The sequence below is a fragment of the Oncorhynchus gorbuscha genome, linkage group LG19 (assembly GCF_021184085.1).
Source record: "Oncorhynchus gorbuscha isolate QuinsamMale2020 ecotype Even-year linkage group LG19, OgorEven_v1.0, whole genome shotgun sequence".
Classification (NCBI taxonomy): domain Eukaryota; kingdom Metazoa; phylum Chordata; class Actinopteri; order Salmoniformes; family Salmonidae; genus Oncorhynchus; species Oncorhynchus gorbuscha.
Genome location: NC_060191.1, coordinates 54,966,826 through 54,987,451, shown reverse-complemented (window position 1 = coordinate 54,987,451; position 20,626 = coordinate 54,966,826). Strand labels below are relative to the sequence as shown.

Here is a 20,626-nt window from a genome sequence, read left to right as displayed (position 1 = left end):
CGCTGCTGTTAAATTTTGATTCCTCTTTTTTATTTCTTTGAGTAGAAAGAGTGATCTGTCTGAGTTTTTCATTTTGATATCTGCGCAAATAAAAGCATTGATTGTCCGAACTAACACCCAAGGCTCAAAACTACAACAAAGCTTACAAATAAACTCTCTCACAGAAGGTGGAAATTCTATATTTATTCTGTCTTTTCAGGCTTTGAGCATGTTGTGTGCTCAGTCTGTGAACGAATATCTTTTGGCGTAATTTCCAGTCCAAAATAATATCCCAGCATCACACATACAGAAACACACAAACTGGCACATACACATACATATCCTCCTTCACACATGCACTTCCATGTACATTCATTTGTAAGAGGCCAGTTAAAAAATATGTTAACATCGCTGAATTATTTATACAAATACAAAGATGGTTTCATTGACCTAATAGCTATAAGTAGCCCTGTAGCGCTTTCCATACACTATGATTTCTAGAAATATGAGAATGGATGTAGGAAACTGGTTGAGCCAGGCAAGTTAAAAGCTGAAGAAAGAATGCTCCTTTAAATATTTACAAGGTGAAACAGACTTTTTAGCAAGCACTGCATTAGAAGGATGTACAGCCTTTACATTAGAGGTCAATCAATGAAGGACTGCAAATCTAACTCACTCGTGATAGAAATTGCAGGCTAATGAATATTATAGGACATTGGTCTTGGTTTCTAATGTATGTGATTACTTTATCCTCACTGCTCTATATGGCAAACACACTGATTCAAACCCAGTTCTGACACTGTGGAATACTAGTCCCATGTTAGGCAGGAAGCCATGGAGGACAACTGCACTTTTGTTTGTGGACGTCTGTGTTGTCCACAGTGCAGCCAAACCTGGTCCTCTGTTAATTCTCCCGTATAGAGATCCTAGTTCTCAGAGATTAGAGCAAGCTGATTCTCCCAGCCGGACCCGCTGCAGCACAAGCTCCAACACAGGCACTGAAACAGACAGGCAGGCAGCGAGAAAAAGACAGAGGAGAAGGAGAGAGGGAGCTGGAAGGAGGAGCCTTATCAGGAGCTTCTACTGGTAGTGAGAGAGAGAGAGAGAGAGAGAGAGAGAGAGAGAGAGAGAGAGAGAGAGAGAGAGAGAGAGAGAGGCGAGTAGAGGCACTCAGAGATTGAGAATGGAACATCAGTGAGACCGAGCCAGCATAAGCGCGAGAGAACGCGAGAAAGCTCACGCTGAAACAGTCTACACATCAACAGGAGAGAGAAGCAACACTGACCATCGGCAACTCTGAAGAGTGACATAGAGAGAAGGAGAGAGAGAAGAACAAGAGGAAAAGAAGAAGAAGAGGAAGAAGACTGGACAGAAGAGTTAAAGCTATATCCCTGACAGCAGGGACATCATTGAGGGACTGTAGCACCCATCCAGAACTGCACAGAAGAGCACTGTTGTGTGTGTTTGTGTGTCAACTTCAATTTCACACACTCGTCCACTGTGTTTCAGAGGTTCACCCTCTTCCTCTCCAGCCATGATCCCCTGGGTCGTTGTGTTCCTGTGGATCTCTGGACATGGTAAGTCCACTGGCTCTTTTCTTCTTATCCACTGTATCTGTCTAGTACCCTTCTGTTATTATCTGTGTTAGTTCGTGACTGCATGTGAATAGGGAGCATTTTCTTTGAAGTAGTCTCTGCTGTGAGCTGATGCAGTCAGATTTGTCTTATTTTCCCTCAATGATCTGTCACTGTGCTATATGGGGAGGAAACTGCTGGATAATAATGCAATACTTGTGTTTAGAGGTTTTAACAGTTTTAGACGGTGGTGCCCTGTCTCAGGAGTTCATCATGGCTTGTGCCCTGTCAGTCTGGTTAGACACTCCTTTTCAGATTGAATGTAGTCACCAGGCACACTCCTCTGAGTGCTCACATCCCAGCTCGATGGAGCGTTTGCTCCCCACGACTCACATTGTTTTGAAACTATGACAATCTCTTTGCCAGAGCAATTTTTTTCTTTTCCGCAGCTATTTCTACCCCTGACAATCTCTTTGCCAGAGACTTACCGGGGGGTTGGTCAGGACCACAGAGGAAGATAAGTAGTGCTTAGAATAGAGCACTCTGAACAACACTATCCCTTTGACCAAGTCTGCAGCTGATTTCAATCTTAGACAGTGGGTTAGAAATGAAGATGGATGGATGGGTTGTTTTCCCTTCTTGCCAGCAGGTGGTTGTCTTTGGAAAACAATGTAACTCTCGCTGTCAGTAACAAGTCTGGGATCGTCACTATGTGATGTCTGGGTGAGATGTGGCTGGACTGAGACCAGACGGGAGTGTGTTAGCTTCTCTGTGGTCACGCAGAGTAGGGAGAGTGTGTGTGCAGTGTGTTAGTTCCTCCGTGGCCATGGTAACTGACCCGCAATGGGAGCACGAGCTAATCCCAGAGGGTGTCAGGGTGAGCTGTCACAGCTTCTTTTCAAAGTTTGACCCCTCACACTGGGTTGGCATCTAAGCAGGGCTCTGTCCCTCAGCTCTCTCAGTGTGTGTGTGTGTGTGTGTGTGTGTGTGTGTGTGTGTGTGTGTGTGTGTGTGTGTGTGTGTGTGTGTGTGTGTGTGTGTGTGTGTGTGTGTGTGTGTGTGTGTGTGTGTGTGTGTGTGTGTGTGTGTGTGTGTGTGTGTGTGTGTGTGTGTGTGTGTGTGTGTGTGTGTGTGTGCACAGAGAGAGGCATAACCTTATGTACAAAATTAACAGGGGGAAAAGGAAGTTAAGTCTTTTTAATTTTGTCAGATTGAACCAAATTACTATTCTCAAGCTTTTCCCCTTTCCCCCTTTAAAGTAAGAATCTGATAATTGCCAAACTAAATTCAGCAAAAAAAGAAACGTCCTCTCACTGTCAACTGCATTTATTTTCAGCAAACTTAATAACATATAACAACAAGTGCCAGACGTGCTCAATGGGATAGAGTTCTTCGCTGGCCATGACAGAACACTGACATTAATGTCTTGCAGGAAATAACGCACAGAACGAGCAGTATGGCTGGTGGCATTGTCATGCTGGAGGGTCATGTTAGGATGAGCCTGCAAGGAAGGGTACCACATGAGGGAGGAGGATGTCTTCCCTGTAACGCACAGTGTTGAGATTGCCTGCAATGACAACAAGCTCAGTCCGAGGATGCTGTGACATACCACCCCAGACCATGGCGTACCCCCCACCTCCACATCGATCCCGCTCCAGAGTACAGGCCTCGGTGTAACGCTCATTCCTTCGACGATAAACACAAATCCGACCATCACCCCTGGTGAGACAAAACCACGACTCGTCAGTAAAGAGCCATTTTTGCCAGTCCTGTGTGGTCCAGCGACAGTGGGTTTGTGCCCATAGGCGATGTTGTTGGTGTTTGGTGAGGACCTGCCTTACAACAGGCCAACAAGCCCTCAGTCCAGCCTCTCTCAGCCTATTGCGTACCCTCTGAGCACTGATGGAGGGATTGTTGCTTTCCTGGTGTAACTCAGGCAGTTGTTGTTGCCATCCTGTACCTGTCCCACAGGTGTGATGTCCGGATGTACCGATCCTGTGCAGGTGTTGTTACACGTGGTCTGCCACTGCAAGGATGATCAGATGTCTGTCCTGTCTCAATGTAGTGCTTAGGTGTCTCACAGTACGGACATTGCAATTTATTGCCCTGGCCTCATCTGCAGTCCTCATGCCTCTTTGCAACATGCCTAAGGCACATTCACGCAGATGAGCAGGGACACTGGGCATCTTTCCTTTGTTGTTTTTCAGCGTCAGTAGAAATGCCTCCTTAGTGACTTAAGTTTTCATAACTGTGACCTTAATTGCCTACCGTCTGTAAGCTGTTAGTGTCTTAACAACCGTTCCACAGGTGCATGTTCATTCATTGCTTATGGTTCATTGAATGGGAAACAGCATGGGAAACAGTGTTTAAACCCTTTACAATGAAGATCTGTGAAGTTATTTGGATTTTTAATAATTATCTTTGAAGTGACAGGGTCCTGGAAAAGGGACGTTTCTTTTTTTTCTGAGTTTACCTGATGATTATAGCCTACCTGCTGAAATACCATATACAGCAATTGAACATTCTAATATCATCGCTGCATAGATCTCGATACATCTACTCTGTGTGCACAGTTACTTTACCAGCATCGTCATTTTCCCCTTCATTATAGGTGATATTTTTAGTTTTGGGAAAAACAACTAAAAACCAACCAGCATATATCTCAGGTAATGCAGACCGGTGCGAGATTGCTCTACAATTCAGCTGAGTTTGTTATTACCATAATAATATAATATAAGCCCTGGCAGGTAAATGGGAGATGACATCCTGTCTGCTTGCCTTTTACCACTTATTTTACCTGCAACTTTACCCCTATAGCTAATTCTAGTTTTACAAATTATTACTCTGTTTATGTTGCCAGCTACTTTCAGCCGATATCTTTTATGAAAAAGGGATAGAGGGAATTGTGTGGCTGAGACTCTAGAGAGAGCCATTTTCTAGTGAGAGAGAGGGAGAGTGAGAGAGAGGGAGAGTGAGAGAGAGAGAGAGTGAGAGAGAGCGAGAGAGAGAGGAGAGGGAGAGAGGGAGAGGGAGAGAGAGAGAGAGAGAGAGAGAGGGAGAGGGAGAGAGAGAGAGAGAGAGAGAGAGAGAGAGAGAGAGAGAGAGAGAGAGAGAGAGAGAGAGAGAGAGAGAGAGAGAGAGAGAGAGGTCCTGAGTTGTGCTGATCTCAATCCTGCCAGTACTGTATGGAGGGTTCCCTGGCACTCACCTGATCCACTACTGACTGATGACATGGTGTGAGCCAGGAGGATCCTGATAGAATGTCCCCAAGAAGGCAGTCACCGCAGGCAAAACCTGTCCCGAGACCTCGTCTATCTCTCTCATTGTCTGTCTCATTCTCTCTCTTTCTCTCTCTTTCCCTCTATCCATGTCTCTCATAAGGGTTACAGTGTGATTGAACACCATCTCTGCTTTCAGGGAAATGGTGCTGGAATTTCTGAGTACAGAAAGTCCCTGTGGAGGGAGCCAGTTTAAGAATAGAGTCTTGCACTGGCTGTGCCTGTCCCTGTGGCAGACTGGAACCAAAAAACCACACAGAGGTATATGGAGTGACTCTCTCTCTCAAACTAGACCCAGATCCCTGGCCTCCTTATTAAAATCATAAGCAAACTGTCCAGTAGTTGCTTGGATGGTACTTATAGGCAACACGTCTAATCATTCTACTGGCCTCGGGTTTGCACACTGGGGGCAGTGCAGAACATCAATGGACTCCATTCCTCTCTTTTTCTCTCTCCTTCTCCCTCTCCATCTTTTGGCTTCCTTCCTCTTTTCCAGCTCACAGGCACACTCCTAGACCACCTAGTGCTAAGTCACCACCCTGCCATGACACTAAGCTGTTTCTTAACCCTGGAAAGAAGGTCTTAGCACCCCACAAGCCTCGATTTAATTTACTGCTGTCTATTAACTGTCTGCCTATTCTGAACCTAAACCCGCTTTTCACGGAACACAAGCTTTGATACCAAATTCCTAATAGCTTCATAATTAAATGTCAACACAATGTCATGTTTGGTTTTTGGGATTTTGGAGTAAATCTCCTTGCTTCTTTGAAAGAGTAAAAACCCTCCATCACATTTCAAAATACCAATCATCCCCAAATGACATTGGTCAATGTTTTCTCCATTTTATTGCATCATTCTGCATTCTAAATAGTTTTTGCAAGCAATGCATGTGTTAAACCCCTTGTAAATCTATGGATTATGACACATAATAATCCAATTGTAATTAATAGATTTTGCCATTTCAACCACAAGCTAAAACAAATTAATTTACATTTTTTTCCATATACTGTCAAACACTCTGCTGTGGTCTATCTTCCTGTTTCTGTTGTCAACATGATGGCTAATGAGATAGAGGAAGGGCACACAATGTGTCTTCTATCTTAACTCTTCACCCCTCAATGATGACACATGCTGTAAGGAAGTAACTCTAGCAGGGCCACGTCTCCACGGAAGATTGATATTGATGTCCTCCATTGGGATGTGACGTTGTGAGCCAACCTTTGTTTCCTTGTTTGTGCTTTGTGTATCATCAAGGCTAGCGATATAAGTCACCTCAGACGCCCCATGACCCCTGCTGATTTTTCTGTCATAATAGATTAAGCCTAATCCAATCCAGGCTGACATTTCCCAATGGATATTTGTTGTAGTAAACATATGAATAAATAATCAGGAGCTGTGTCTAGAAAGCTTTGGCTCTCAGTCCCAGTGGTAAGCAATGGATAGGCCTTCAAAAGGGGTCATTCTACAGAAAGTTATTTACAATAATATTAGATAAGGTTACAGGTTTATGTTGAGTGAATAGACATTGTTTAGTAGGTTTTTGCCTTCAGAGTAGCTGGCATTGTTTTTGAAGATTGATAATAGGTTATGGCTTTTGTTACAATTCGATTAGAGTAATTAGATCATTGAGTTACCGTGTAATTAAAGCTATTGCATTTTAATCAGCTGTTGTCTTTGTAATTCATTGTTATGCATCGTGTATCTTGATGCTTGCATCATGGGCCTTTAGCAGATGCCAAACAAGCATAAGTAAGAGATCATTTCAAAGACATGCAATGTTCTCTATTCTCTTCACATTTTATCTGTCTGCTTAATCCGATTAAATGGATGGAATCTCTTCAAGTCGGATTCCGGTCAGGGAGAAAAGGAAAATCATTAGTTTGGAAACTATTCTTGCAAATCAGGCAATGATCCTCTTAAGCAGTCAACAAAAATAAAACTGTGTTTACTGGAATTCATTACAATTCTCCAATGGCATCACTGTTCCCAAGAATACTCCAAAGACCCCCTCTGTACCATTCGGTATTACATACTCCAATATCCCTCCAACCCCCAGCCACGCCTTCTCTCACTCGCTGAGACTTTTCGCTTGGATCTTGGATCTCACTCATCTTGGATCTCATTCCCGAGGGGATGAATTTATCCAGATTGGAGCACTCTCGGCAAAAGGGCATTATCCTGGATTACATGTCTGCTGGGCGAAATTTTAATTCGACCAGATGCTGTTGTGTTCATGAGGTCACCTGTGGAGTGAGGGTTAGCACCCACCTGCACTCCTCAGTCCCACCCTTTCCCTATTCCCCCTCTTTCTTTGAATACGTGGGCAGCACCATACGTGGCCTGTCTGTCTCTCATAAGGAGTGTCAGGATATGGGGAGATAGCAGAAGGGGGAAGACGGGCACACTGGGAGGCAGCTGCCTTCTCTGAGCACAGTCAGGAATTTTTGACAGATTAAAGAGGGGATTAATGGTTTCTAAATTGCAGCCTAATGCACAGGAAACAACAGGCAATATTATTCTGTCTCAGTGGGAGCCGAGCGCAGTGGCTTGGCAAGGGAGATCAACAGTGCCGGGGTAAGGAGGGTCGTATACCGCGTTTCTGTTCCGGCAGCGTCAGCATGGCACAGCTGGTCAAAACCCTGTGCCTACCTCCTTGTTCCTGTGCAGGGGGTAGCTGGGCAGAGGGGGTAGTAGAGTGGAAGCAATGAGTGTAGCTTGCTCATCAGTTGTTAACTCAATTTCCTCCTCTTTAGTAAAGAGATCATTTTTTCAGTTATATAGTTTCGGGTGTGTTGTATCGAAAATGTATGCAGATATGATCAGCGTGAGGCTATACACTGCATGTTTGGAAACAGAGCATTTGTTTCTCTTGATTTCTAAATGGCACGTAACAGTTCCATTAGTGCCAAAATAGAGGAGCAAATTACGTTAGCAATTCAATTCACTTTGGAGAGTTTAATAATGATGATTCTAATGTGTTATGGTTGTCTATTATGTTCTTGAGAACTCCTGACTTTGCCTCAAAATAACAATCCACATGTGTTTTCCCATCTCTGGCTCTTTTTGCTGCCCATTGCTCTTGCAGAGTGGAAAAAGCGTTGCTCTCGGCATTGATATTGTTATCAGTGCAAATCTGGAGTTATTACCTTGGGTAAATCACATGCCATCCTCTTCGCTGCCTACTGCTGCCGATATAATGTTGTGTATCCTGGAAGCGGCTGAAGCATTTGTGAGTAAACCACCAAGTAAATGCATTGACACGATTGTTACAGGCCGTGTTGGAAGGAGGATGGAAGATGCATTGGGTGTTTTGGCACAGGAGGCACTTGAGGAATTGGGTTTCTGATCTGATAACAGCTTCAAAGTGTTTTGCAGGAAGTTTCTGGGACAGACCAATATTACACCTGGATGAACTTGGCTGTCTCTACCTCCCTCACTCCCTCCTTCCATTTCTCTCTCTCTGTTCTCCCTCTCTCATGCCAATGTTTCTTACCAGAGATGGAAATAGTTTTAAATTGGCCGATTCCAGCTAACTGTGTGTGCTTGTTCTGTGCATATCAAAATGAATGTGTGTGTATGTGTGTCAGAGTTGTGGGGGGTACTGCTGTGCAACGCCAATTATGTCAGCAGGCCTTGTGCGGCAATATATACTGAACAAAAATATAAACACAACATGTAAAGTGCCGGTCCCATGTTTTATGAGCTGAAATAGGAGATCCCAGGCATTTTCCATACACACAAAAAGCTTACTTTTCTCATATTTGTGCACACATTTGTTTACATCCCTGTTAGTGAACATGTTTCCTTTGCCAAGATATTCTATCCACCTGACAGTTATGGCATATCAAGAAGCTGATTAAACAGCATGATTTCACAGGTGCACCTTGCGCGGGGGACTATAATAGGCCACTCTAAAATGTGCATTTTTGTCACACAACACAATGCCACAGATGTCTCAAGTTTTGACGGCGCTTGCAATTGGCATGCTGACTGCTGGAATGTCCACCAGAGCTGTTAGTGTAACCGATGTGAAATGGCTAACTAGTTAGCAGGGTGCGCGCGAATAGCGTTTCAATCGGTGATGTCACTCGCTCTGAGACCTTGAAGTAGTTTCCCCTTGGCTGTGTGAAGCGATGAGTAACAATCCTTCGATGGTGGCTGTTGTCGATGTGTGCAGAGGGACCCTGGTAGGAGCCCAGGTAGGGGTGAGGAGAGGGACGGAAGCTATACTGTTACATTGATGCTGTTGACCCGGATCACTGGTTGCTGCAGAGAAGGAGGAGGTCAAAAGGGGGGTGAGTGTAACCGATGTGAAATGGCTAGCTTGTTAGTAGGGTGCGTGGTAATAGCGTTTCAATCGGTGATGTAACTCGCTCTGAGACCTTGAAGCAGTTGTTCCCCTTGCCGTGGCTTTTGTGGAGCGATGGGCAACGATGCTTCGTGGGAGGTAGCTTTGATGTGTTCAGAGGGTCCCTAGTTCGAGCCCAGGTAGGGGCTAGGAGAGGGATGGAATCTATACCGTTACATTGGCATACAATGATATACCTCTCCTTAACTTGTTATGGTATAGGGGAAGCTTGCGTCCCACTTGGCCAAAAGCCAGGGAAAATGCAGCTCAGGCAAATTCAAATAAATTATATAAAAATCTAAGTTTCATTAAATCACACATGTAAGATACTAAATTAAAGCTACACTCGTTGTGAATCCAGCCAACATGTCCGATTTTAAAAAGTATTTTCTGCGAAAGCATAAGAAGCTATTATCAGATGATAGCACAACAGTAAACCCAGAGGGTAGTATATTTCAACCCTGCAGGCGCTACACAAAACACAGAAATAAAATATAAAACATGCCTTACCTTTGACGAGCTTCTTTTGTTGGCAATCAAATATGTCCCATAAACATCACAATTGGTCCTTTTGTTCGATTAATTCCGTCCATATATATCCAAAATGTCCATTTATTTGGCGCATTTGATCCAGAAAAGAACAGCTTCCAAATTGCGCAACGTCACTACAAAATATTTCAAAAGTTGCCTGTAAACTTTGCCAAAACATTTCAAACTACTTTGTACTACAACTTTATGTATTTTTAAACGTTAATAATCGATCAAATTGAAGACGGGTCTATCTGTGTTCAATACAGGAAGACAACAAACCAAGCTACTTTTCAAGTCTTGCGCAACTCTCAACAGTGTTACGCAGTTCCTAGATGGCCGTACTGCTTTATTGCACAAATTAATAACCTCAACCAAATTCCAAAGACTGGTAACATCCAGTGGAAGTGGTAGGAACTCAAGAAAAGTTCCTAAGAAATACTGTTTCCCAATGAGAATTCACTGAACAGACAGAGACCTCAAACAATTTAATTTGAACGGTTAGTCCTCGGGATTTTGCCGGGTACGTAAATTCTGTTAAACTCACAGACATGATTCAAACAGTTTTAGAAACTTCAGAGTGTTTTCTATCCAAATCTTCTAATAATATGCATATCTTATATTCTTGGCATAAGTACCAGGAAGTTTAAATTGTGCACGCTATTTATCCAAAAGTGAAAATGCTGCCCTCTCTATACCTTAAGAAGTTAATTCAACCGCTGTGTCAGATTTTAAAAAACTTTAGGGAAAGAGCAAACCATGCAATAATCTGAGATGGCGCTCAGAAAATAAATAAAATGATCCGCCATGTTGGAGTCAACAGAAATCAGAAATCACATTTTAAATATTCCCTTACCTTTGACGATCTTCATCAGAATGCACTCCCAGGAATCCTAGTTCCACAATAAATGCTTGATTTGTTCGATAATGTCCATTATTTATGTCTAAGTAACTACTTTTGTTGGCGCGTTTAGTACACAAATCCAAACGCTCGTGCAGGTCCATACGAACGTTGAAAGAAAACTTCAAAGTTATATTACAGGTCGAAGAATCTAGGCTTGGGGGTAGAAGCTGTTTAGAAGCCTCTTGGACGTAGAATTGGTTCTCCGGTACTGCTTGCCATATGGTAGCAGAGAGAACAGTCTATGACTAGGGTGGCTGGAGTCTTTGACCATTTTTAGGGCCTTCCTCTGACACCGCCTGGTTTAGAGGTCCTGGATCCAGTTTCCATACCAAATCAAATCAAATGTATTTACATAGCCCTTCATACATCAGCTGATATCTCAAAAGTGCTGTACAGAAACCAAGCCTAAAACCCCAAACAGCAAGCAATGCAGGTGTAGAAGCACGGTGGCTCAGAAAAACTCCCTAGAAAGGCCAAATCCTAGGAAGAAACCTAGAGAGGAACCAGGCTATGAGGGGTGGCCAGTCCTCTTCTGGCTGTGCCGGGTGGAGATTATAACAGAACATGGCCAAGATGTTCAAATATGACCAAGTAATAATAATCACAGTAGTTGTCGAGGGTGCAGCAAGTCAGCACCTCAGGAGTAAATAAATGTCATGACTGGCATGTTGTGCTTGGACCATGTTTGTTTGTTGGTGATGTGGACACCAAGGAACTTGAAGCTCTCACCCTGCTCCACTGCAGCCCCATTGATGTGATGGAGTTCTTAGTTGGTGCTTAGACAAAAAAATCCCATTGGCCCATAGACATGCCTCTAATGTTAGGCCTGTCTCTGTGTCATTATGGAGTTGTTTACCATCCCACTCCCTCCTGCCTCGTTCTTATATCCTCATCAGTCCTCTCCCTGAGGTACCAAAGAGCACTGCCAACACTGATACCTCCATTTCACAGTCTGATCTTCGGAGGGCGCTACTGAGCTGACCAATGCTGCTTGAGTTGTAGCCTCAACTCAGGCAGAATGTTGGATTGGTTGGGGGCTGATCATCTGAAGTATATATCTAAGTTTGTATCCATCTCAACCTAAACATAAATATTCTCAAGGTCCCATATTGATTGAGAGTCTCTCTGATGTGTCTGATACATAGCAGATTGTATTCACTGAGTCCTCTCCACATGGAACAAACAGGTTTATTTTTACATGCAGCAATAACTGGTTTTCAGACTCAGGATCAGCTGTAAGTAATCCACATATATCATGTCTCAGTGCAGGGCCTCAGCCCCACCCTCTCTCTACTTTATATGATTTGTCTCTCATCATCTTCCTCTGACTCGTTAGTTTATCGTCATGCCAATTCAAATGGGTTTCAGAAATAAGTAAGTGTAAACATTGTGAATGAAACATTGTAAAAGTGTAAACTTTGTAAATGAAACTGTAATTAATTTGAGTTCATCTCTTATTTTTATTTAATGATTTGTGGCTTCACGGGCACTTTTCACACCACTCTCTTTTTCTTTTAGAGCTGAAGTTCAAGTGCAAATTAATATTGAGGAGATCTTTTTTTAATTTAATAAGGTCCAGGCGATGAAAAATACTAATGCACGATCGGGCGGTTACATTTCTTGCTATCCTTTCAAATCGGTTGGCAGGGGTTTCAATCTGGCAGGCCTCCTTGGTGAATTGACAGTGGTCATTGCTCAATCCCTGGGGGACATCAGTGCAAATCACAGAGGCACACACTGGAGTCATCGCAGTTTGCCACTCTCCCTTGGCCAGCACCCAATGCTAAATTGCAGCGCTTTCTCTGGCCAACAATACCGGGCCAGGAGACTCCCCTTAAACCTGATTTAATCATAATGCATCAAAACTGCCCTGGCTCTTACACTGAGAGAGATCAAACCGACAGTGAAGGAAGAAGACCTGAGCGTCGGTAGGAAGAAGGGTTGTCCATTATTTCCTGTGTAAAGGGAAGTGGAGGGACACAGAGGATTCTCTGGCAGTCCAATGATAAACAGACTCCATGTCAGAGATTAGATTAGAGGAATAGAGATCCTTAAAAGCAGAGTGCAGTTTATTGTAGCCTTATCTAAAGTGATAACGTTACCACAGAGTCATGCAATGATGGATGAGTGGATGGTACCCCTTATACATATAACAATGGGCCAGATAGATTGGCGTACAGGCAACAACTGTATGGTCAACACTTATTCCTCTGAAAAAAACAGGAAGGGCTAACTTTCCAACAGCAGGGAATAGCTCTTCTGAAATGGACCATCAATTGCAAGACCTTTGGTCGGCCTGTGGTGTGATCATCAGAACAGGTGTTGCCTTCGCTCAGAAGGGCACAGCTAGAACCCTGGCATGTTGCTGCAATTTGAGGGCTATTTTAGCTTCGATATGTCCAAGTCATTTTAAAAGTCATATAATGGAGATGTTTTTCTCAAATGTGTGTGAGGTGGAAGGACATATTTGTACTATAGTTTGACAAAGCAGTGTGCCTGAGAGTATCACTCTCAGGGAGGGTGTACTGCGCTGTTGATGCTCACAGAAAGCTGCTAGGTAAAAAAAAATATATAAAAAAATAACAAGAATAACAAGAAAGAGGCATCTTAGGTTTCCCGGTAAGCAGCAAAGTAACGTTTGGAGGTATTTAGGTAAGTCAACTGGGGATTTCTCTCCCTTCTGAAGTCTATGTTATCTAACTGTTGTCTGATTAAGAACATCAGAATACAATACCTCCCAAGGTAAACAACGCTATCTCCTACTTGGAAGAGGGAGCGAAAAAACTCAAAGGGAAGGGGGGGATTGTTGTCACAAGTTAAACCTATCTGAAGCTTGCAGTCCTAATCCCGGCTAGGGATGTGCATGTGTGTTTTTGTGTGACTGAGCGCAAATGAGATTATTCTCCTCTTTCATTGGATTCTAATTGTATTAAAATACATTGTTTGTGTATCTGACTCATAGCAGCTTGACTTTTGAGGTTTAAAAGGCCTCTCACATTGGGTTTCTGTGATGTTGGACACAATTTTGCTTATAGTTGAGGAGCAAGAAAAGAACAACCCCACTGGGCAAAAACTGGTTGAATCAACATTTTTCCATGTAATTTCAACAACAACAAAAAATCTATGTGATGACGTTGAATCAACTTGGAAAACTGATTGGACTTGAAAAACGTCATCAAGGGAATTTTATATTTCTTTTACCCAACTTTTAAGATAAACCCAAAGAGATGGTGAAATGATTTGTAGATTTCACATTGAATTCAAGCTAATTCACCACACATCCAAATGTAAATCAAAACTAGATGTTCAACTGATGTCTGTGCCCAGTGGAATGGGTTTTGAAATACCCTTGTATGACTTTTGAATAGTGGTGCAGGATGGTGCATGCCACCAGGTCAATGCTGTGTGACAATAGTACTGCAGGACATAAAAAATGCAAAATGCATCTAAAGTTCATCATGGCAGTGCACTGTGGGATGTTCAGAGGTGTCACCAATCCCCACTCACCTCCTCCGAATGTCCTTAAACTTCTCCAAGTCTTTGTATTCGTGGGGACCAGATTGAATTATTAACAGCCTTTCATTAAAAGGCACTTTGCCGGGCTCCAGACGGAGAAACTCGGGCTAGTTTGACGGACTCATTTGGATTAAGGGAGACACGGCGCTGTGGAGGAGATTTGTGGTGGGAAAAGTTGGATGTCCAGCAGTCCAGAGAGTCTCTTCCAGATGGGCCTGTTCCACACAGAGTGGGGAGTTAATGGCTTGGAGTATGCCGTCACTCCTCCTGCGCTGCTGCTCTCTAACTGCCAAATATCATCTTGTCCCCCTCTTTTCTTCTCCCATGGAAGTCTATTGCCTAGGATCGTTTCAATTCCAAATCCTTTCTGTTATTTGAATGGAACCGTAGGTATTCATAGCGTGCTTATTCATACAGAATTCCCTACTGAAAACATACTTTGTTTGCGTGAGCCAAAGTACCAGAACAACCCTAATGAGGAGTGCCTGTGTAAGCCCTGCCATCGGTGTGGTATGTTATGTAGTTGTTCTCCCAAAAGCAGAGATAATTTCTTCTTCTCTGCTGTGCATCTCTTGATCACCTTGATATTGGGAGAAAAATGTGGAATGAACAACCCAAAAACACAAGTGACTTTCAGTGCCTCTTTGAAGGCTGCCAAACAAATGTATTGCAGGTCAAAACCAGCAGATGTCTGATACAGAAAGAGAATAACACAGATAAAGATCAGTATCCAGGGGTAGGAGATCAGAGATCAGTATCCAGGGGTAGTAGATCAGAGATCAGTGTCTAGGGGTAGGATATCAGAGATCAGTATCCAGGGGTAGTAGATCAGAGATCAGTGTCCAGGGGTAGTAGATCAGAGATCAGTATCAAGGGGTAGGAGATCAGAGCTCAGTATCAAGGGGTAGGAGATCAGAGATCAGTATCAAGGGGTAGGAAATCAGACATCAGTATCAAGGGGTAGTAGATCAGAGATCAGTATCAAGGGGTAGGAGATCAGAGACCAGTATCCAGGGGTAGGAGATCAGAGATCAGTATCAAGGGGTAGGAGATCAGAGATCAGTATCCAGGGGTAGGAGATCAGAGATCAGTGTCCAGGGGTAGGAGATCAGAGATCAGGATCCAGGGGTAGGAGATCAAAGATCAGTGTCCAGGGGTAGGAGATCAGAGATCAGTGTCCAGGGGTAGTGGATCAGATTTTGGGGTCTCTTTATTTGCCTGTCCTTTGAGGCCTCCTCAGGAAATGGCATCTACTTCATAGTTTCTCCACACATTTATTCTGACCCATCTCTTTAAAGCAAGATGAAGAAAGGAAGAAACCAGACCCCATCAAAAGGCTTGAGTCCAATTAGGGTGCAAAGCGAACTGACCATTTACAAAACTGGAAAGGCACTCTGATGCTTTCCACAGTTAATGAGGTGGGATGATGAGTTGGAACATGTAACTGATACTCTGATTTCGTCAGCCACAGCAGGTAACAGGCAAAGGGTATCGGAGACATACAGCCATACATACACTTGATGAAATGAGGAGGGTCTTAAAACAAAGTTTCACATACTGGATTTCTTGGGGCTAGTGTGTCATGTGACAGTTCAACATGGGTTAGAGCTGGTTAAACGTAATATCTTTCCCTTACCATAACACACACACACACACAGAGAAAGAGGGAGAGAGTGGGCTGTTGCTTACAGAATCTGTTATCCCTGAAATAATGATGGAGCGGGAGCTGTGGTGGCCCCCATCGAGACATGAACCAGATTTCAACCTGGGCTTCCATGGGTTGAGGGCTGCATGTATCCAACAGGCCACAGTGTCACCGAACTCTATCACTGCTGGGAGGGGTTCTATGTCACCATCACCACCGTCATTATAATAGCCCCCCCATCTCTAAAAGTAGAGCAGCTTTCAATGGAAGAGGGTGGGGGGATGGGGGCTGTTTGCCTGACTGAGATGCCGTGCCTCATCCGTTAGACCGACAGCTCTAATCAATTACAGCGACAGACCGCTGTGAACAAACAGCCTAATGGAAATAAAGTGGAAATTATCAGTGCAGGAATGAGAGGAAAGGAGGGCAGAGAGGATGAAAAAGATGAAGGCTCAGACTTGATCATTACAAAGGCAAATTGCCACTTTGAGAAAGGAAAATATGTTTTCATTTCCATCATTATTTATAATGAAAATGGAGAAAGAAAGAAAATCCCTCCGCAGACCAAAAAATGCCCCCCTTCTTGTTATCTAACAGCATCACCACCTAAAATCCCCATCCCTCCATCCCATCCTCCATCTTCCCTTCTTCTCACGCACGCACGCACACACACACACACACACACACACACACACACACACACACACACACACACACACACACACACACACACACACACACACACACACACACACACACACCATGTTTCTCTGAGGAAGCCACGCTCCACTAATACAGCTCGGCTGGAGAAAGCCTGCGAGCATATGTCATTAGAATGCTTAGACATGCGGAAGGGAGCGTTGAGAGATGGAGAGGCAAGGAGAAATGTTACGTCTGGGGAAGAGTTTGTCAGGTGCAATCAGCATGATAACCAGCCACCTAGAGACCCCTGCCAGACAGGCAGGTCAAGGGGGAGCCAAAATAGAACACCCCACCCCTCTCCTCAACTTCTCAGAGAGAGAGAGAGAGAGAGAGAGAGAGAGAGAGAGAGAGATGTTTGTGTGAGGAAGAGGGAGTGGGGTGTGAAGGAGGGTGAAGAGAATAATGTTTCTTTCAAAGATAGTATGAGATCTAGAGGAGTCAAGAAAAGCGCAAATTGCTCCATCTTCAAGAATATGAACTGACAGGTGTGAGTGTTGTTTCATCTAATTTAATAGGAAAAGGCTTGGGGCAAAGCCGAATGAAGATGTATCAGAGATTTCAGACCAGCTCAGAGTGGAGATAGGGGTCAAATGGCTGAGCCGATGTGAGATGAGAACAAGTCAGGTGAAACCGATTAAAATAATTTCAAATAACCTCTATTGACCTCAGCCATCATATTTAAAGTTTGAGACCTTCACCTTCTGCTTTCAATCAACATGTGCCCATGCTCTTACAGAGAATAACCAGACTTTTAACGGCAGGAATTGTGAAGTTTTATCAGGTCAGGCAGGTGGAAGACGAAAAAAACAGAGGCCAAAAGAGAACGAAGCAGAAACCGGTTGTTCTTAAAGGGCCAAGGAAAGTGTCAGTGTTGTTCAGTTTCTCAGTAAGTTTTGCAAGGTCTGAAGATGCCACGGGGGCAATGTTGTGTTACCAAATTCAATTGCTGAGGAACTGACCCTGTGGGAAGCCTCTCACGGTCCGCTGAAGTTTTCTCCAGTTCACTTTCTTAGCCAGACTGTGAGGCTCTGGTCTAAGGTTAACCAACACTGCTTTCTATCCTGCTGCTTTTATTACGAGACTGAAAAGGACTGATGTAACAGAGGTCAGGCTCCATAGGACACAGCCGTAATCAATTTGAGTGTCACCTAATAACAAATGGTTGAATAGCTGCGTTCCACAAAAGATTGCTAGTGCACAGTTTGTGCATGCAAGCTGTTTCGTAAGCACGTTAAGTGAAAGCAGGACAGGAACAGACGGAGAAGGATGTCTGCTGTGCACATACATTTGTGTGTGTGTGTGTGTGTGTTTGATGGAACCGCAAAGGCTTTGTACAAGCGTTGCACTGCGAAAGGTGCCTGAGTGCGTTTGTCACGGGGAGCGTAATGTTGAGGAGAAAAGGGACTGCAGAGAGAGACTTTCCCCAGGCACACAGAGTCTGTCAGACTGATTAAGTCAAACGGGCTGAGTGAGAGCTGGGAAATTGAATCAGTGCATGCTGGGGTAGTGTGTCATGAGGAAAAAAATAAAGAAATAAATACAAACATAAAAGTATTAACATGACGGTACATCAGATATGCACTTATACCTGTTCCCAGAGGCCCTGGCGCACCAGTGTTCTCCCATCCCCCCGCCTCAGGCAACGTAAAACAGGTCAAGACATCTTAAAGTTCAGCGAACGTAACATGACAGGACAACTCCGACATATGGCCTGTATGACAGCTAGTGCTGTGGAGAGATGAGTGATGCTGGCCTGTGTCTTGTCGTAGGGGGATGAGTATGAAAGCCTGCTGGTGAGATAGGGACTTGTCTACTTTAGCTTCACCTCCCAGGTGAGGGACACGATGAAAAACTGGATGTGAACCACAAGAGAGTTTCACGTAGGAAGTTCAACTCCAAGATTAACTTTTTGAATTATTCTAAAAGAGAGACAGTTAGCATCACAGCTACCCATCCAGTCCATCATGCTATTATGGTGTGTGGTATAGGAGTGAAGACCTCTGATGGAACATTGGACTCCCACTGCCACTCTCAGCCCCCAGACAGACATGCTCCCTCTCCACCACTCTGTCTTTGTTCTGGGGACCTCATCTGATAGCAGTGCCCTGGTCTTCCAATTTATTTTTTAAACAACCTTTATTTAACTAGGCAAGTCAGTTAAGAACAAAGTATTATTTACAATGATGGCCTAGGAACAGTGGGTTAACTGCCTTGTTCAGGGGTAGAAAGGCATATTTTTTACCTTGCCAGCTAGGGGATTTGATTGAGCAACCTTTCTGTTACTGGCCTAACACTCTAACCACTAGGCGACCTGCCAACCCTAGCTTTCTTTCTATTTCTCTATCTTGCTTTTTCTCTTTCTGTCCATAATTTCTTCCATCTCTTGCGTCCACCTTGTCGGAACGCAGAGGAGGATTACACAAGGGGAGCATCATTAATGCCACAGACAAGCCTCCCAGCTGCGAAGCCAGGATGAGTGAGTAAATGAGAGACCAAGCTACGTGTAGATGTGAAATGGCCTCTTGCCTCTGCCTCCCTCCTACGACTGGCCTACCTCCCCCACACTGCAGTATATGGTCAACACTGGATGGTGTCACAACCCCTATAAGCCAAACTTAAATCTATAGCACTGCCAGTGCTAAATGGTAAATGTATCAGCACTCTGCGAATGAAAAGGGCACATTGAATTAAGAGTAATTTAGCTGGAGATTGAGTTCACTTTCGTAGCACAATGCCTAGCAGCTAATTCACCCACCTACTGAACCTGTCCTTTCACAGAGCAAAGCAGAAGAGCTGCTTTCCACACCTCAGCCGATGCTTACAAAATTCACAATACAAAAAGTCAGTATACTACTGTAGCCAAGGGAAAACTGGGACCAAAAATCGGCCCTCGAATTTCTAACACGCTGGACAATTTTTTTTCCTTGAGCCCGCCACACCGGCCAATTTTATTTCCTTGAGGAACCCATTATAATTATAATTTTAAGCAAAAAATATATACATTTGACATGCTCACTAGGTAAAAAATATATCTGGCATTTACCAGCCCAACTGACTGTAACCATTACCTTTGTCGTAACGTTGTATTGATTAATGCGATGACTGCTGCTTGTCGAATGAATAGCGATTTATAATTACGTGATTCAATAAATCAGGCAATTATTAACTTATTAACCTGGGGCACCATGGGAAAGTTTTAGCTTTATTGAGTTTCTACTTCCCAAATGAACTCAAATAATATCAGAATATTAATTTTACAACAGTTACTAATTAATTACAGTCTCATTCTGAACGTTGCATAATCCGTGAATCTGCACAAACCCGAGTCTCACCAAATAAGTCCATAGCACACCAATTGAGTTGATTATTCATTTGCTAACAAGCTAAAACTTATAATATAAGATGCACATACACAAACACACAGTCTAGGCTTTCGAATAGAACTTAGTACGATAAAACATGTCCCTAGCGGGCCAACACAATATGACACGTGTTACACAAGAGAGAGAGCGGGAGAGTGCATGAGAGAAAAACACACTTGGGTGCATTTGTCAGCTATGCTTATTTGTGGTGTCTCTGCGTGGACCGGATTCCGACCTCTCTGATGACGGCCCGTCTTCGGTTACCGGGTGTAACTCTCTGTTTCTCCTCACGATGTCAGTGTCCTTTCTCTTAGTGGTCTGTTTCCTTGATCTTGTGTAACGGATGTGAAACGGCTAGCTTTGTTAGCGGTGTGCGCTAAATAGCGTTTCAATCTGTTACGTCACTTGCTCTGAGACCTTGAAGTAGTAGTTCCCCTTGCTCTGCAAGGGCCGCGGCTTTTGTGGAGCGATGGGTAACGATGCTTCGAGGGTGACTGTTGTCGATGTGTGCAGAGGGTCCCTGGTTCGCGCCCGGGTATGGGCGGGGGGACGGACGTAAAGTTATTCTGTTACACTTGCTCTGAAAAGGGGTCTTCAGGGGAGGGCTAATCAGCCGTGTGGATGGTTCTAGCGTGGGAAGGAAAAGAGTGTAGGCACACGACTCCTTTGTGAATGGTGACCAGGTTGTCCTGCCTGAATTCACCCCCATTAGATACAGCTACTCATCCATCGCATAGGTTGCTTTCTCTTCTTCAACCTTGTGTTGCGTTTTGGGTTTGTTGACCAATCA

At 43.9% G+C, this 20,626-nt stretch overlaps 1 protein-coding gene across 8 annotated transcripts in view; it reads left to right on the top strand.

Annotated features, from left to right (window-relative positions):
• Positions 1–1,130: 1,130 nt before the first annotated feature.
• Positions 1,131–20,626, top strand: part of LOC124005995 (kin of IRRE-like protein 3) — a 221,865-nt gene continuing 202,369 nt past the window's right edge. For all 8 annotated transcript variants that reach the window (XR_006833723.1, XM_046315654.1, XM_046315653.1 and 5 more), the window contains exon 1: positions 1,131–1,556. Coding sequence is in view for 7 of the 8 variants with exons in the window: in XM_046315654.1 (XP_046171610.1) it covers positions 1,514–1,556 (43 nt within the window). In the remaining variant the exon portion in view is untranslated. The remainder of the gene's footprint in view (positions 1,557–20,626) is intronic.